Below are 13,832 nucleotides of genomic sequence, written 5' to 3' on the forward strand. Positions count from 1 at the left end.
GAACTCTTGGAACATGTCCTAGCAATGCTTGTGAGATGGATCGTTGTTGCTGTGTGCTTCAGCATTTCGTGGAATCCTTCGCTTTTATTTAATTTTATTTCCCCCCTGGAGAGCCCTGTAGATACGGGGTTATGAGGACAGACTTCCAGGATGTGGGTGTGTGTCCAGGGCCGTGTCCCGGACCCCGGTGGCGGCCATCTGGCCACTCGGCTGTCACCTTCGTGGCAGCTTCTCTTTCCTGCTCAGCCTGGCCCTTTGTCAGCTGCTGCTTTTTCTGCAAGGCTTTTAGGAGCCCAAGGTCAGGGCAGCAGGGATGGGCTGTTGCATTTCCTCAAGGAAAGCTGCTGTTTCCCAGACGGGATTTGGGTGGTTAAAGGAACACAGGCCTCAGGAAATTGCTGGTGTGGGTGAGTCACAGGAGGGGCCGCTGGCAGGGAGCCTGGTGGCTGAGGTTGGGGTCCTCCGTGAGGGACTGCTTCTCTGAGCAGATGTCCAAATCAATGTTTCAGAGGCTGGATGAGTCTGCTGCAGGCCAGGGGACACAGTGGCATGTGTCACCTTGTGGGACAGCTCGTAGGATGTCTAAAAAAGAAACAAGTGAATAGAACCCCCTGACGCTTTTGAAGGGCCAGAGGTCAGGAAGGAGATTTAAGTGAGAGGTTTGGAAAAGAACCTAGGTGCAGATTTGGGTCGGGTTGCTGATTGCCAGGGCTCCTCCATGGTTCTGGAATGTTCTGAACCCTCTCTCCTTCCCTCCTTACTCTCCTGTGTGCCACCGCCCACTGCGTTCTGATGTGTCTGCTGTTGTCACGATGGCTGTGCCTGTGACCTGCGCGATTCTGGGTCCTCCTCTTGGCTCAGACCAGTTAAAGGCCCTGCAGAAGAATTATGGCAGGCTGCAGCAGGGTGTTCTCCAGTTTCAGAGGAACCAGACCAACCTGGAGAGGAAGTTCTCCTACGACCTGTAAGTGCGTCTCTACATCTAGTGCTCACCCCTCGGGGGCTGATGTGTTCTGAGCAGGGGGCGGGCGGTGGGCATAAGCTGGGCTCCCCCTTCCCGTCATGGAGCACACAGGCTCTGCGGGAGGTCCAGTCCTTCCAGGGGAGTCCTTTAGAACAACGTGCTTTATTACTTAAGCGTGAGCAGTGCCTCAGAAAGCTGTGGAAAAGCCGGTGGCTCATAATACAAAGTAAACAAGAGGGCGGTGCTCCTTAGAAAGAAATGACTTTGTCAACACACTTTTTTTTATGACATTTTTTTAAGGTTTATTTATTTAAAAAAATTTTTTAACATTTATTTATTTTTGAGAAACGGAGAGAGACAGAGCATGAGCAGGAGAGGGGCAGAGAGAGGGGGACTCAGAACCTGAAGCAGGCTCCAGGCTCCGAGCCCGACGCAGGGCTCTAACTCACAAACTGCAAGATCCTGACCTGAACTGGAGTCAGATGCTCAACTGACTGAGCCACCCAGGCGCCCTGAATGTTTGTTTATTTTGGGGGAGAGAGAGAGAGAAAGAAATCATGGGTGGGGGAGGGGCAGAGAGAGAGGGAGAGAGAGAATCCTGAGGAGGCCCGGGGAGCGAACCCACAAACTGTGAGCTCATGACCTGAGCAGAAACCAGGAGTTGGCTTAACCGACTGCGCCACCCAGGCACCCCCTTATCAACATACTTTGTGAAGTTACATTAAGTTTTAAAGTGCAGGCGTACTGGTGGTTAATAATTGAAAGTCTTTAAAAACATTTTCCTGAAGTGCTCAGATGTGTCCCAAGTCCATCTCCTAGACTGAATGGCACTTTGGCATGGTATCAGTGATTTGTTTCTAGGTGTCGGCATTGTGGACATTCTGTTTCTGTGAGATTTTAGTGTCTTTCTGAATTTCTGCAGTGACAATGGAGTACTTTTATTTTTCAGCTTTACTGAAGTATGATCATTATGTGAATGTAAGGAATAAAGTGTGATATTTTGATATGCCTGTACCTTGTGAAATGATGTCCCAAATCAAGCTAGTTAACGAGTCCTCATCCTTCTGTGTGTGTGTGTGTGTGGTGAGAACACTTACAATCTTCACTCTCGGCAAGTTCTAGGCATACAGTACAGTACGGTATTAGTCACCACAGCCCCCGTGCTGTCTGTCCCGTCTCCAGTTACGACAGTCTGTTTTAAGCAGATGACTTCCATTGCATACAAAAACCCTACACTTTTACTTCTCAGAGTATTTTTATGATCACAACAAAATGATGAACTTCTAGAAAGTTAGCTAGACCCCATAGTAGGATAGTATAAACCAACTTAGAGACTGGAGAGTAAGTTGTAGTCTGTGTATTTTTTCCCCATAAAGGCAGAATAATGCCAGTACAGGGGGTCTGGGATTCACAGGCAACTAGCCACCTAGGAGCCTGGTCCTCTCTTCCATTTGCTGACTTCTCCCTAGTCCGTGTTCGAGGTCATACAAATTTTTCACGTAATTGTAGTCACCAGTAGCATTTTAAAATCATTTTTTCCACTTACTTGCATTAGGTATAAATAAAAGTCTGTACTGCTCCAAAATGTTGTATCGTTAAAAATGGCTGGTTAATATTCTATGATGTGGGGGCACCAAATTTAATTCACGATTTGCCTGTTTGGATATTTAGGTTACTTCTAAGTTTTGGTTGTTATAACAAGCTTGACATCAATACATATAACTTTAAAAAATTATTATTTTGGATTATTTCCTTCTAAAAAGGACTCATCTGTAGATTTAGTGTTTTATAAATTGCCAAGTTGCCTTCTGAATAAGGTTCTTCACACCGCTGCCCTCTTTAGGATTCTGAAGTCCTTCCGAAAGATTGTCCCCCCCACAAAGCAATTTTTTCCTGATCACTTTAAAACCAACTAAACTAAACTAAAACCAACTAAACTAAAACCAGGAAGCCCCAACTACGTAAATATTCAGAGGACCTGCACCAACAGTCAATACAAAGGAAACATAATTCGAAAATATGCATATGGGTTGCCTGGGTGGCTCAGTCAGTTAAGCATCTGACTCTCGATTTCAGCTCAGGTCACAATCTCATGGTTCATGGGATTGAGCCCTGAATTGGGCTTTGTGCTGATGGTGCAAAGCCTGCTTGAGATTCTCTCTCTCTCTCTCTTTTTCTTTCTCCCTCTCTGAAAATAAATACACATTAAAAAATACACGTATGGAAACTTACTCAGCTAGGCCAGTGGTTCTTAATTTTAGATGGCGATTCTGCTCCCAGGAGACCTTTGGCAATGTCCGAGGACCTGATGCTGAGCCTCCTATGATGCACAGGGCGGGCCCCACAACAGCATCTTTTTTCTGGCCCCAAACACTAGTAGTGCTCAGCAGAGAAACCCTGAGTTAGGCTAGTAATCAACAAGATGCATTCAGACAGAAGTGAAGACTGCCCCAGTCTTATTATTCATCCTTAAAAGATACCCTAATGCACATTTTCCATCCATTGATTGAAATAGGATAAGCCATTAATGGCCTCACTTGATAAATGTTGACCCAGATGAGGTTGGCCCAGCCGGAAATCAGAAATCAGCCAGGCCCAGGAAACGGGGAGGGCAGCTCTGCTCCCCATGGAGGAGCAGACAGTGAGCACAATGGCTATGGGTGCTGGCCTCACTCTTTTTCTCTTAGGAGGTCGGAAGCTAGATTGCAGCTCTTTCTAGCTGACCTCATATATTGCAGTGGTTGTGCCCAGAGCCTTGTCCCAGATACAGCAGGTTTCGTGGGGATGACGTTTGTGGAATGCTGGTAGCTAGAATGAGTTATTCTTAATTTCTTTGAAATACAGACCCATTCTGAGAATCTGATAAAAAGTTACAGGCACCTTGTGAGCCATATATTCAAAGTTGTGCATTCAGTTCATGGGACACCTGAAGCATACCTTCACCCCCTGTGAAGACACCCTGTCTGGCCTAAACCTTTTATAGAAGGCAGTCCTGGCAGTGAAAAAGCCGACAGCAAGGCCAGGGTTCCTGATACACAAGTTAATATTCTTTCTTTAGGATCAGAGGCGGCCCGCATCCCCACTTCTCACGCCTGCACCTGTGGCAGACATCACTAAGTGATCACTGTATTGATCCACACTGCTTTGCAGGCTCTCTCCCCAGAGCACTTAGGGTTGCTTTCTCACATGAACTGCTTGTCATCTCATCTCCATGCCATGAGGAAATAGTTTGCAAAAGCTACTGCTGGAATGCAACAGCACCAGTCGGATGATCAGTGCCCTGGATGATCGGGCGACCTGCCTTGATAGATCCCTGTACCGTGTACATTCCATTTACAGCGACTCCACCCGTTAACAATAATCACTGGTGGTTGAGTCCTGTGTGTCTCTCCTTTTAGCTCTAGTTAATGACTGAATGTTCACCACATGCGTGGAAGAGCAAGCTTACCCGAGGCCTTCAGGAAGTAACACTGTCACAGTCCATATGACCTGCGACTTAGAATTGGAGCTTCAATCTGAGGTTGTTCCCTTAATGCTGTTGAGCTGGAATGTGGAAAGCTGACCTTCATCCACAAAGCTGGGAGAGAGAGGCTCTTTGTACTTGATTTTGGCAGGGCTGAGAGCAGGTGAAAACAGTACATTGTTTCCCATTGGTAGGTTTTTAAAGGCTCAGGAATGGCTGTGCACCTGTTCACTTGCTTCTGGGATAACATCTGATAACAGTGAATTGGAATGGTTAGTACTTTGAGGACAGAGATACCTCTTTTTGTTCTCTGTGTTGAAGCTACTGGTCTACCACCGGGGACTCGTGTGGTTGTAAGAATTTTATTTAAATGAATTTTTCAACAAGCCTTCTCTTGTTCTGTAAGCTGTCCAAGGTCAGGAAGTCTGGCTTTCATTGATGCCCTTCTCTCCCTGTGGGTCATTGAGAGCCACTCAGTCCTTTGAACTGAAGGGCACATTACAGGAGTTCCAGGCTAAGTGCACCCATACCTGGCTCTGAAAGGCCTGTGACTCAGAAGAGGTGGCCGTGTCATAGAGGTCTGGCACAGAGCCAGGAAACCCCAAGTCCCTTCTGGGTTCAGTCTTGTCACTTTCTGTCCTCTGGCTCTGGTCAGTGTCACCTCCCAGCTTCCTTATTTGTACAAGTGGGTAATTCTCCCATCACTTTTCAACCCTGACACACAAGATACTCTGAAAATAAATCCTATGCAGAAAGCTAACTGTGATGCTTCAGAATGTCTTAGCTAAATAGGGGCTCAGTCTGAATTAGATTATATGTTCCAACAACAACTCTCTGACACCAGCTGGGTGGGTGTCCTCCAGCTCAGTTCATTTTTATTTTTATTTTTTAAAAATAAATCTTCAATTTTGGAACAGTTTTAGGCTTACATCGTTGCCACAGAGAGTTCCTGTAAACCGCAGAGCCATTTTCTGTATTGTTAACACTCCTACATGGATGTGGTGTACTTGTCACAATTAGCCAGTGTGGATACATTATTAACTAAGGTTCATACTTCATCCGCGTTTCCTCAGTTTATCCCTGATGTCCTTTTTCTTTTCCAGGATCCCCCATTAACATTTATTCACCATGTTTCCTTAGAGTCCTCTTTCCTATGACAGTTTCTCAGACTTACTTTTTATAATATTGATAGGAATACTGGTCAGGTATTTTGTAGAACAATTTCCAGTTGGGCTTTATCTGGTGTTTTTCTCATGGTTAAACTGGGGCAACACATTTCCAGGGGAAGGCCACCGAAGTAAAGTGCTGCTTCCATCAGCCTGGTATCAAGGGGACTTACTGTCCATAGGGCTTGTCACTCTTGTTAATCTTTACCTTACCGTGGTGGGGTCTATCAGGCTTCTTCACCGTAAACTTACTGTTACCTCGCCCTCTGTGCTGCCGTCTTAGGAAGTCAGTGTGCATAGCCTACACTTGAAGATTGGGGTGTTACGCTCCATTTCCCCTAAGGGCAGGGTGTCTACATAAGCTATTTGAAATTTTCCTGCACAGGAGATCTGGCCCTTCTTCTTACATATCTATTATTTATATCAGCGTGGACTTAGGAATATCTATTTTATAATCCACTACTATTTTATTTATTTTTTGCTCACATTGTTCCAGTTTTGATCATACTCCCAGCAGTGTGCCCCGCCCCCTTTTTGAGCACTCCGTGACATTCTGGCACCAGAAGACGCTCCAGACTCATCTTCTGTGTATCCTAGAATCACTCAATCAACCATTTCTCTGAGGAGCTCCTGGTTGCTTTTTAGTTGGAGAGTGGTGCTAAGAAGCCAAGATCTGGGGACTGGGTGTGTTTGTTGCTGCTGGGGTGGTGGTGTTTCTGGGCCCTATCAGCTACAGAGTAGAGAGACCTGTGTGTGTGTGTACTAACTTGGGTTATATGCAGACATTGATAAATGTTTCTGTATGTTTCCAGCTGTATTCATATTAAACCAAGCATGAATTCATGCTGGTGTCTCCAATTCTAACCCTTTTAAGTTAATATAATAGTATATAATTGAATATGTTCTCAACTTGGGACTGTATGCAGTCATTAATATTTTGTGGCTCAAAATATTTTTGAAACTGTTATGGAAAAGACTGGCCATTGCCTCTCTAAATCTGTTATTTTTTATCCCCCAATGTAATTCTGCATTCCTAACCCTCCTTTCAGTTAAGTATGGCCCAGTGACTACATTCTGGCCAGTGGGGAAAGGTAGTGGTAGTGTGGGAAGGCTTCTGAAGATGAGGACAGTCCACCACACCCTCCTCTCCTTTCCCTTTCCTCTTCGTTTCTTCTTGCTGCCTGGGACTCACACAAGAAGGCTTGGACTCTTCACGGACACCCTCTGACATCACCCCATGGGGAGAGGATGCGTTCCTGTCAGGTGTGGGTGGAAACACAGTCTTCCCACGTGCTCTCCAGTGACACCACCATGGTGTTCTGTGGATCCGAGGTCCCTGGCCAGTCTGCCTTCTTCTCTCTACTGTTCAGTCCTCTTATGTTTGTTTTAAATACAATGCCCAGGGTTTTTAGTTGTGCTTAATGGGAGGTCTAGGGAAAAATACATCTATTCCATCTTTCCGGAAGCGGAAGTCCAGTTGGATTTTGACACTGTCCAGAGTTAGCACAAACCCCACAGGTTACAACGGGCTTTGGTCCCAAGACTCTCCCCTCTTCACATGACACCCACAAGTTCTGAGTGTCCCCAGGCCACCTGAACTCTGCTTCCTGTACTGCTCAGGGTTGATGATTCTCTAGAATGATTCACAGAACTCCTCAAGCATGTGCTGTATGTACTACTGCAGTTTTATTATAAAGGATGTAACTCAGGAACAAGTTATATGGTAGAGACTTGGTTTTAGGGCATTTGTGGGGGAGACAGCTCCTTTCCTAGTGGAATTCGGTGCTACCTTTCTAGTACATTGGTATGTTCACCAGCTGGGAAGCTTGCCAAGCCTCATCACCCAGAGATTTTATTGGAGGTTTTATTACATAGGCACAATTGATTAAATCATTGGTCGCATGGTTGAACTCCATCTCTACTTTCCCCATTCCCTGGAGGATGGGGGTGGGGCTGAAAGTCCAACCCTATAATCATGGGATTGTTTCCTCTGGCCACCAGCCCCCATCCTAAGGCTTCATGAGCCATCGAATTAGCATAATCTGAGGTCTGGTCCAGAGAGACTCCCTTTGACTAACAGAAGACTCTCCTATTACTCAGGAAATTAAGGACTTTTAGGTGCTCTGAGCTAATAGCTGGGGACAAGACCAAATGTATGTATTTCTTACTATATCTCAGGTTGTATATATATTTTTAATTTTAACTTATTTTAGAGAAAGCATGAGTCAGGGAGAGGGGCAGAGAGAGAGAGAGAGAGAGAATGAGAATATCCCAAGTAGGCCCCACACTCAACATGGAGCCCAATGTAGGACTTGATTCCACAACCCTGGGATCATGACCTGAACTGAAATCAAGAGTCAGACACTCAACCAGCTGAGCCACCCAGGCGCCACAACACAGATTGTATTTTTTAAAATACTTTTTTTTCTAACCAATAAAATTCACTTGTTTTAGAACAGTGTGACAAATTTTTAGTGAGTTTCAGTCAACTAGTTTTCTTGCCACTTAATAAGTGAAACACACATGTTGCCCTGCCTTACGTATGCTCTTGAGATACAGAGCTGGAAGCAGGAAAACGATGAGCTCTGTCTCTTATTGACACAGTGGATTCCATGGTCATGGCAGGAAACACTTGGTGTATAGACACATCCCTAAATATTTGTCTTTTCTTTTTTTTGCTTTCTTTCACCAAAGGAGCCAGTGCATCAATCAGATGAAAGAGGTGAAGGAGCAGTGTGAGGAGCGAATAGAAGAAGTCACCAAAAAGGGAAATGAAGCTGTCGCTTCCAGGGACCTGAATGAAAAAAAGGACCAAGGCCAGCAGGTAATCCTCGTTTTTGTTCTGTCCAGAATTTCCAGAAGGCTTTCCTCCCCTCAGTTCAGACATTCACTTCCCTTATCTGCTGTCTGATTTGCTGTTACCTTTGCCGTCCCTGGTAGGTTTGGCTCCCTGAGACATACCAGCCTTGTCTCTGGACACTGGGACTCTGACCGGGTATGCCGGGCTCTGACCCGACCCCGTGCTCAGGGCTTTACCAGGGTGACTTTACCAGGGTGACTCCATAGCCACCCTGGGAGAGAGTTGCTGTTGTTCTGTTTTGAAGGCCCTGAGGCTCATGGAGATGGTTAAATACTGTGGCCTCTGCGCCAGCTGGTCAGTAGGGGGGCCGGGAGCCCATGTTGGCAGGGTGCGTGAAGTTTGGCCCACGAAGCTGCTGCTCGAAGCCTTCAGGATATCTTTGCTTGTTAGTTTTAAATATAACCGTTTTATTGAGAGGTAATTTTCATTCCATACATTCACCCATGTAACAGTCACAATTCATTGGTTTTTAGTATATTCAAAAGTTGTGCAACCATTACAGTAAATTTTAGAACATTTTCATTACCCCCAAATAAACCCATAATTGTTAGCTCCCCATCTCATCCCTAGAAAACCATTAATCTACTTTGTTTCCATAGATTTGCTTTATATGGACATTTCATGTCAGTAGAATCATATAATATGTGGCCATTTGTGTCTACATCCTTTCACTTAGCATAATGCTTTCAAGGTTCGTCCATGTGTTTGCATGTATGTATACTTCATTCCTGTTTATGGCTGAATAATATCGTGTGTGTGCACCACACTTTGTTGATTCATTTGTCAATTGATGGGGATTTGGGTTATTTCTAGTTTTTGGCTTATTATGAATAATGCTGCTGTGAACATTCATGTAGACATTTTTGTGTGGACCTAAGTTTTCATTTCTCTTAGGTATATACCCAGGAGTGTAATTGCTGGGTCATATGGTAACTCAGTGTTTAATGAGAAACTGCCAGACTGTTTTCAAAAAACAATCACACTCTTTTACATTTTCACCAGCAATTTGAGGGTTCCGATTTCTCCACATCCTTGCCAACTCTGGTTATTATCTGTTGTTGTCATTATAGCCATCCCTGCGGGTGTGGAGTCCTATCTCATTGTGGTTTGTATTTGCATTTCCATAATAACTAACATTGAGCATCTTTTCTTGTGTTTTATTGGCCATTTGTATATCTTTCTTGGAGAAATGTCTATTCAGATCCTTTGCCCATTTTTTAATTGAGTTTTTTTAATGTTTTATTATTATTATTATTATTATTATTATTATTATTACTGAGAGAGAGAGACAGACACACACCAAGCAGGAGAGAGGCAGGGAGAGAGGGGAACAGAGGATCTGAAGTGGGCTCTGTGCTGATAGCAGCTAGCCCAATGTGGGACTCGAACTCACAAACCATGAGATCATGACATGAGCTGAAGTCGGATGCTCAACTGACTGAGCCATCCAGATACCTCTGATTGAGTTATTTTATAATTGAGTTGTAGGAGTTCTTTATGTATGTATATACATACACACGTGTATGCATATATATATATATATATATATGCACACACACGTATATATGTATATATAGAGAGATACCAGCTATATGACTTGCAAATATTTTTTCCCGTTATATGAGTTATTTTTTCACTTTCTTCATGATGTTCATTGAAATATAAAAGTTTTTAGTTTTGACGAAGTCCAGTTTGTTATTCTGTTGCTTCCTATCCCAAGGTCATGAAGATTTATAATTTCTTCTAACAGTTTTATAGTTCTTAGCTCCTACATTTAGTCCTGTGATCCATTTTGAGTTAATTTTATGTATATGGTGTGAGGTAGGGGTCCAAATTTATTCTTTTGCGTGTCAATATCCAGTTGTCTCTTGGCACCTTTTTTGAAAAAACAATTCTTTCTTCCACCGAATTGCCATGGCACCTTTGTTGAGAATCAATTTACTATAAATATGAGGGTTTATTTGTGGACTCTCAGTTCTGTTCCATTGGTCTGTTTGTCCCGTATGTCATTACCATACCACCATGATTACTGTAGCTTTGTAGTAAGCTTTGAAGTCAGGAAGTGATGAATCATCCAACATTGTTCTTTTTAAAGACTATTTTGACTCCTCTTTGTTGGTTGACTTTCCATATGAATTTTAGGATCTGCTTGTCAATTTCTTCAACAAAGTTGGATGAGATTTTGACTGAGATTACAGTGACTCTGTAGATCAGCTTGGAAGTATTGCCATCTTAACAACAAAGGACATCTTTTGTTCTATGAATGTGGGATGTCTTTCCATTTAATTAAGTCCTTTAAAAATCTCTTTCAAACATTGCTTCTCAACCTTTTGACTAAGATCAAGTGTAAAAATCTCTTTCAAACAATGTTTTGTAGTTTACAGAAGTCTTGCACTTTTTTTTGTTCAGTTTATTTGTATCTTTTATGCTATCATAAATAGAATTGTTTAAATTTTATTGTCTTACTCATTGCTAGTGTATAGGAATACAATTCACTGTTCTATATTGATATATATCATATTGCAGCCTTGCTGAACTTCTTTATTCTAATATTATTTGTTGGTGTGTGATTCCTTTGGATTTTCTGTGTACAATATTATGTCACCAAAAAAGAGAGATAGTTGTACATTTTCCTTCCCAGTCTGGATGCCTTTTATTTCTTTTTATTGCCTAGTTGCCCTGGCTAGGGCAGTGCTAAACAGAGGTGGAAGGGCAGACATCCCTGTTCTTGATCATGGAGAGAAACCATTTGGTTTTTATCATTAAGTCTGATGTTAGCTGTGTGTTTTCATAGATGGAGTTTATCAACCTGAATAAGTTCCCTTCTGTTCTTAATTTGTTGAGTGTTTTTATCCAGAAGAGGCATTGGATTTTTGTCAGTTTTTTTTTTTTGAATCTATTAAGATGATCATGTGTTCTTTTGTCCTTTATGTTGATATATTACACTGAATGATTTTTGTATGTTTAACCTTACATTCATGGGATTTATCCCACTTGGTCATGGTATATAATCCTTTTATATGTTGCTAGATTTGATTTTGCCAGTATTTTGTTAAGGATTTTGGTGTCTGTATTCTTAAGAGATATTGGTCTGTAGTTTTCTTGTCTTTGGTTTTGGTTTCAGGTAATATTTGTTTCATAGAATGAGTTGGGGAGTATTCCTTTCTCTTATTTTTTGGAGGAGTTTGTGAAGAGCTGGTATTGATACTTTAAATGTTTGCTAGAATTCACTAGTGAAGTCATCTGGGCTTGGGCTTTTCTTTGGAGGACATTTTAAAATTACTAATTCAATGTCTTGTTGTAAGTCCACTCACATTTCCTACTTCTTGAGTCAGTTTCGGTAGTTTGTATTGTTCTAGGAACTTGTCTGATGTCATCTAAGTCCTCAAAGTTGACATGCAGTTGTTCACAGTATTCCTTTTTTTTTTTTTTTTAAGATTTTTTTTTTTTTCCAACGTTTATTTATTTTTGGGACAGAGAGAGACAGAGCATGAATGGGGGAGGGGCAGAGAGAGAGGGAGACACAGAATCGGAAACAGGCTCCAGGCTCTGAGCCATCAGCCCAGAGCCTGACGCGGGGCTCGAACCCACGGACCGCAAGATCGTGACCTGGCTGAAGTCGGACGCTTAACCGACTGCGCCACCCAGGCGCCCCACAGTATTCCTTTCTAATATTTTTGTGTAAGGTCTAATATTTTACTTGCATTTATTTTATTTTTGATTTTAGTAATTTGAGTTTTCTCTTTTTCTTGTTTAGTCTAGCTAAAGGCTTGTCAATTTTGTTCTTTTCAAAGAATTCACTTTGATTTCATGCATGTTTTCTGTTGTTTTTCTATTCTATATTTCTTAATTCCTGCTCTGACCTTTATTATGTCCTTCCTTGTTTTAGGTTTAGTTTGCTCTTCTTTTTCCAGTATTTTAAGGTAGAAGATTAGATTACTGTTTTGAGATCTTTCTGTTTTTTTCCCTTAATATAGGCCTGTAAATTTCCCTCCAAGCACTGCTTTAGCAGCGTCCCTTAAGTGTGGTATGTTATGTATTTGTTTGCATTTATTGTTTTCTCTTTGATCCACTGGTTATTCAGGAGTGTGTTGTCTCATTTCTACATATTTGTGAATTTCTCTAATTTTATCGTCGTTGATAATTGCATTCCATTGTGATTGACATCATACAAAGCATGTTCTCCGATCATTTCAAATTTGTTGAGGATTGTTTCGTTGCCTAAGTATGTTTCTCCCTGAGAATGTTCCATGTGCATTTGAAGAATGTGATTTGCTCTTGTCAGGCCAGTGTTCTATAGAAGTCATTCTGGTGTGGTTGGTTTATAGTGTTCGGGTCTTCCTTGTCCTTGTTGGTCTTCTGCCTACTTGTTAATACAGTATTGAAGATACTTTCTGGGAGATCTTAACCTCAGAGCTTGGATTTATGCCAGCTGGTAGAGCACGATCGGTGTATATCGTAGCATTTCTCAAGGTTTCAGTGTGTTGACTGTCAGAAGGACATCCACTCCTTGCTTGGGATTGTTGTGAGGTTAAGGTCACGGAGCCCCCTGGCCGTCCTGTGCTCCTGTTTCAGCTCCGAGCCCCCGACGAGCCTCAGCCCAGGCCACAGGAAGTCGACCTGCCCCAGGCAGAGGTGCCACCAGTGAAAGGAAACGTGCCCAGCGATGGCGAGCCCCAGACACCAGCCCCCAGTTCTGAGGGGGCTTTGGATTTGAAACGAGGTGAGAAAGATGAGTGAAGCTTGGTAATTATACACGGAAGCCCTCTGCAAAGCCATGTGATGACAGCTCGTGTCCAATATTTGTGCATGGGGCCTCAGGACAGAGTGTCCCTGCTGGAGGCGGTTGGTGAGCTGGGTTTGGGCTGCAGGAGGAAGGTGACAGTCTCTGTGGGCACCTGGAATTGGCGCCTCCCTCTCTTACCTCTCGTCCCTGTAAACCAAGTGCCTTGTTCTTTGGCAGCTGTGTAAAGAGAGGCCCAGGCCGTGCTTTATTGAGGACATCAGCGGGACTGTGGGATTACAGGGAGATGGCTGAGTTCTGGGCAGCTGTCACTGGGAACCAGGGGTTGCTGTGTCCCTGTGGAATGACTCCGTGGCGGCTGGCACAGCCCACTCCCAAGTACTTGTCTCCGTTACTGCCATCAGATAACCTCAGCTTGTTGGTTGTCCCTGTAATCAGGATAACTGAGTCCAAATTTTTTCCCTGAAGCACTTCTCTCTTCCTCATGCATCTGAAGATGAGCTGCAGGTTGAGTGGCACCTGGAGTCTTTACAGAGTCACAGAGTAAATGACCCAGTTGCTCCCCTAGCCACAGCCCCTGGGAAGGCTCCAGAAACTGAGTGGTATGAGGGGTTGTGTTTTTGTTCCAATGAAAG

At 43.3% G+C, this 13,832-nt stretch overlaps 1 protein-coding gene across 1 annotated transcript in view; it reads left to right on the forward strand.

The window, feature by feature from the left end:
• Nucleotides 1-13,832, forward strand: part of GOLM1 (golgi membrane protein 1) — a 56,734-nt gene that overhangs the window by 32,106 nt on the left and 10,796 nt on the right. Inside the window, 3 exon segments of the mRNA XM_053205193.1 lie at nucleotides 862-964; nucleotides 8,288-8,417; nucleotides 13,029-13,199. Coding sequence (XP_053061168.1) covers nucleotides 862-964; nucleotides 8,288-8,417; nucleotides 13,029-13,199 — 404 coding nt within the window.

Source organism: Acinonyx jubatus, chromosome D4, assembly GCF_027475565.1.
Source record: "Acinonyx jubatus isolate Ajub_Pintada_27869175 chromosome D4, VMU_Ajub_asm_v1.0, whole genome shotgun sequence".
Lineage (NCBI taxonomy): Eukaryota > Metazoa > Chordata > Mammalia > Carnivora > Felidae > Acinonyx > Acinonyx jubatus.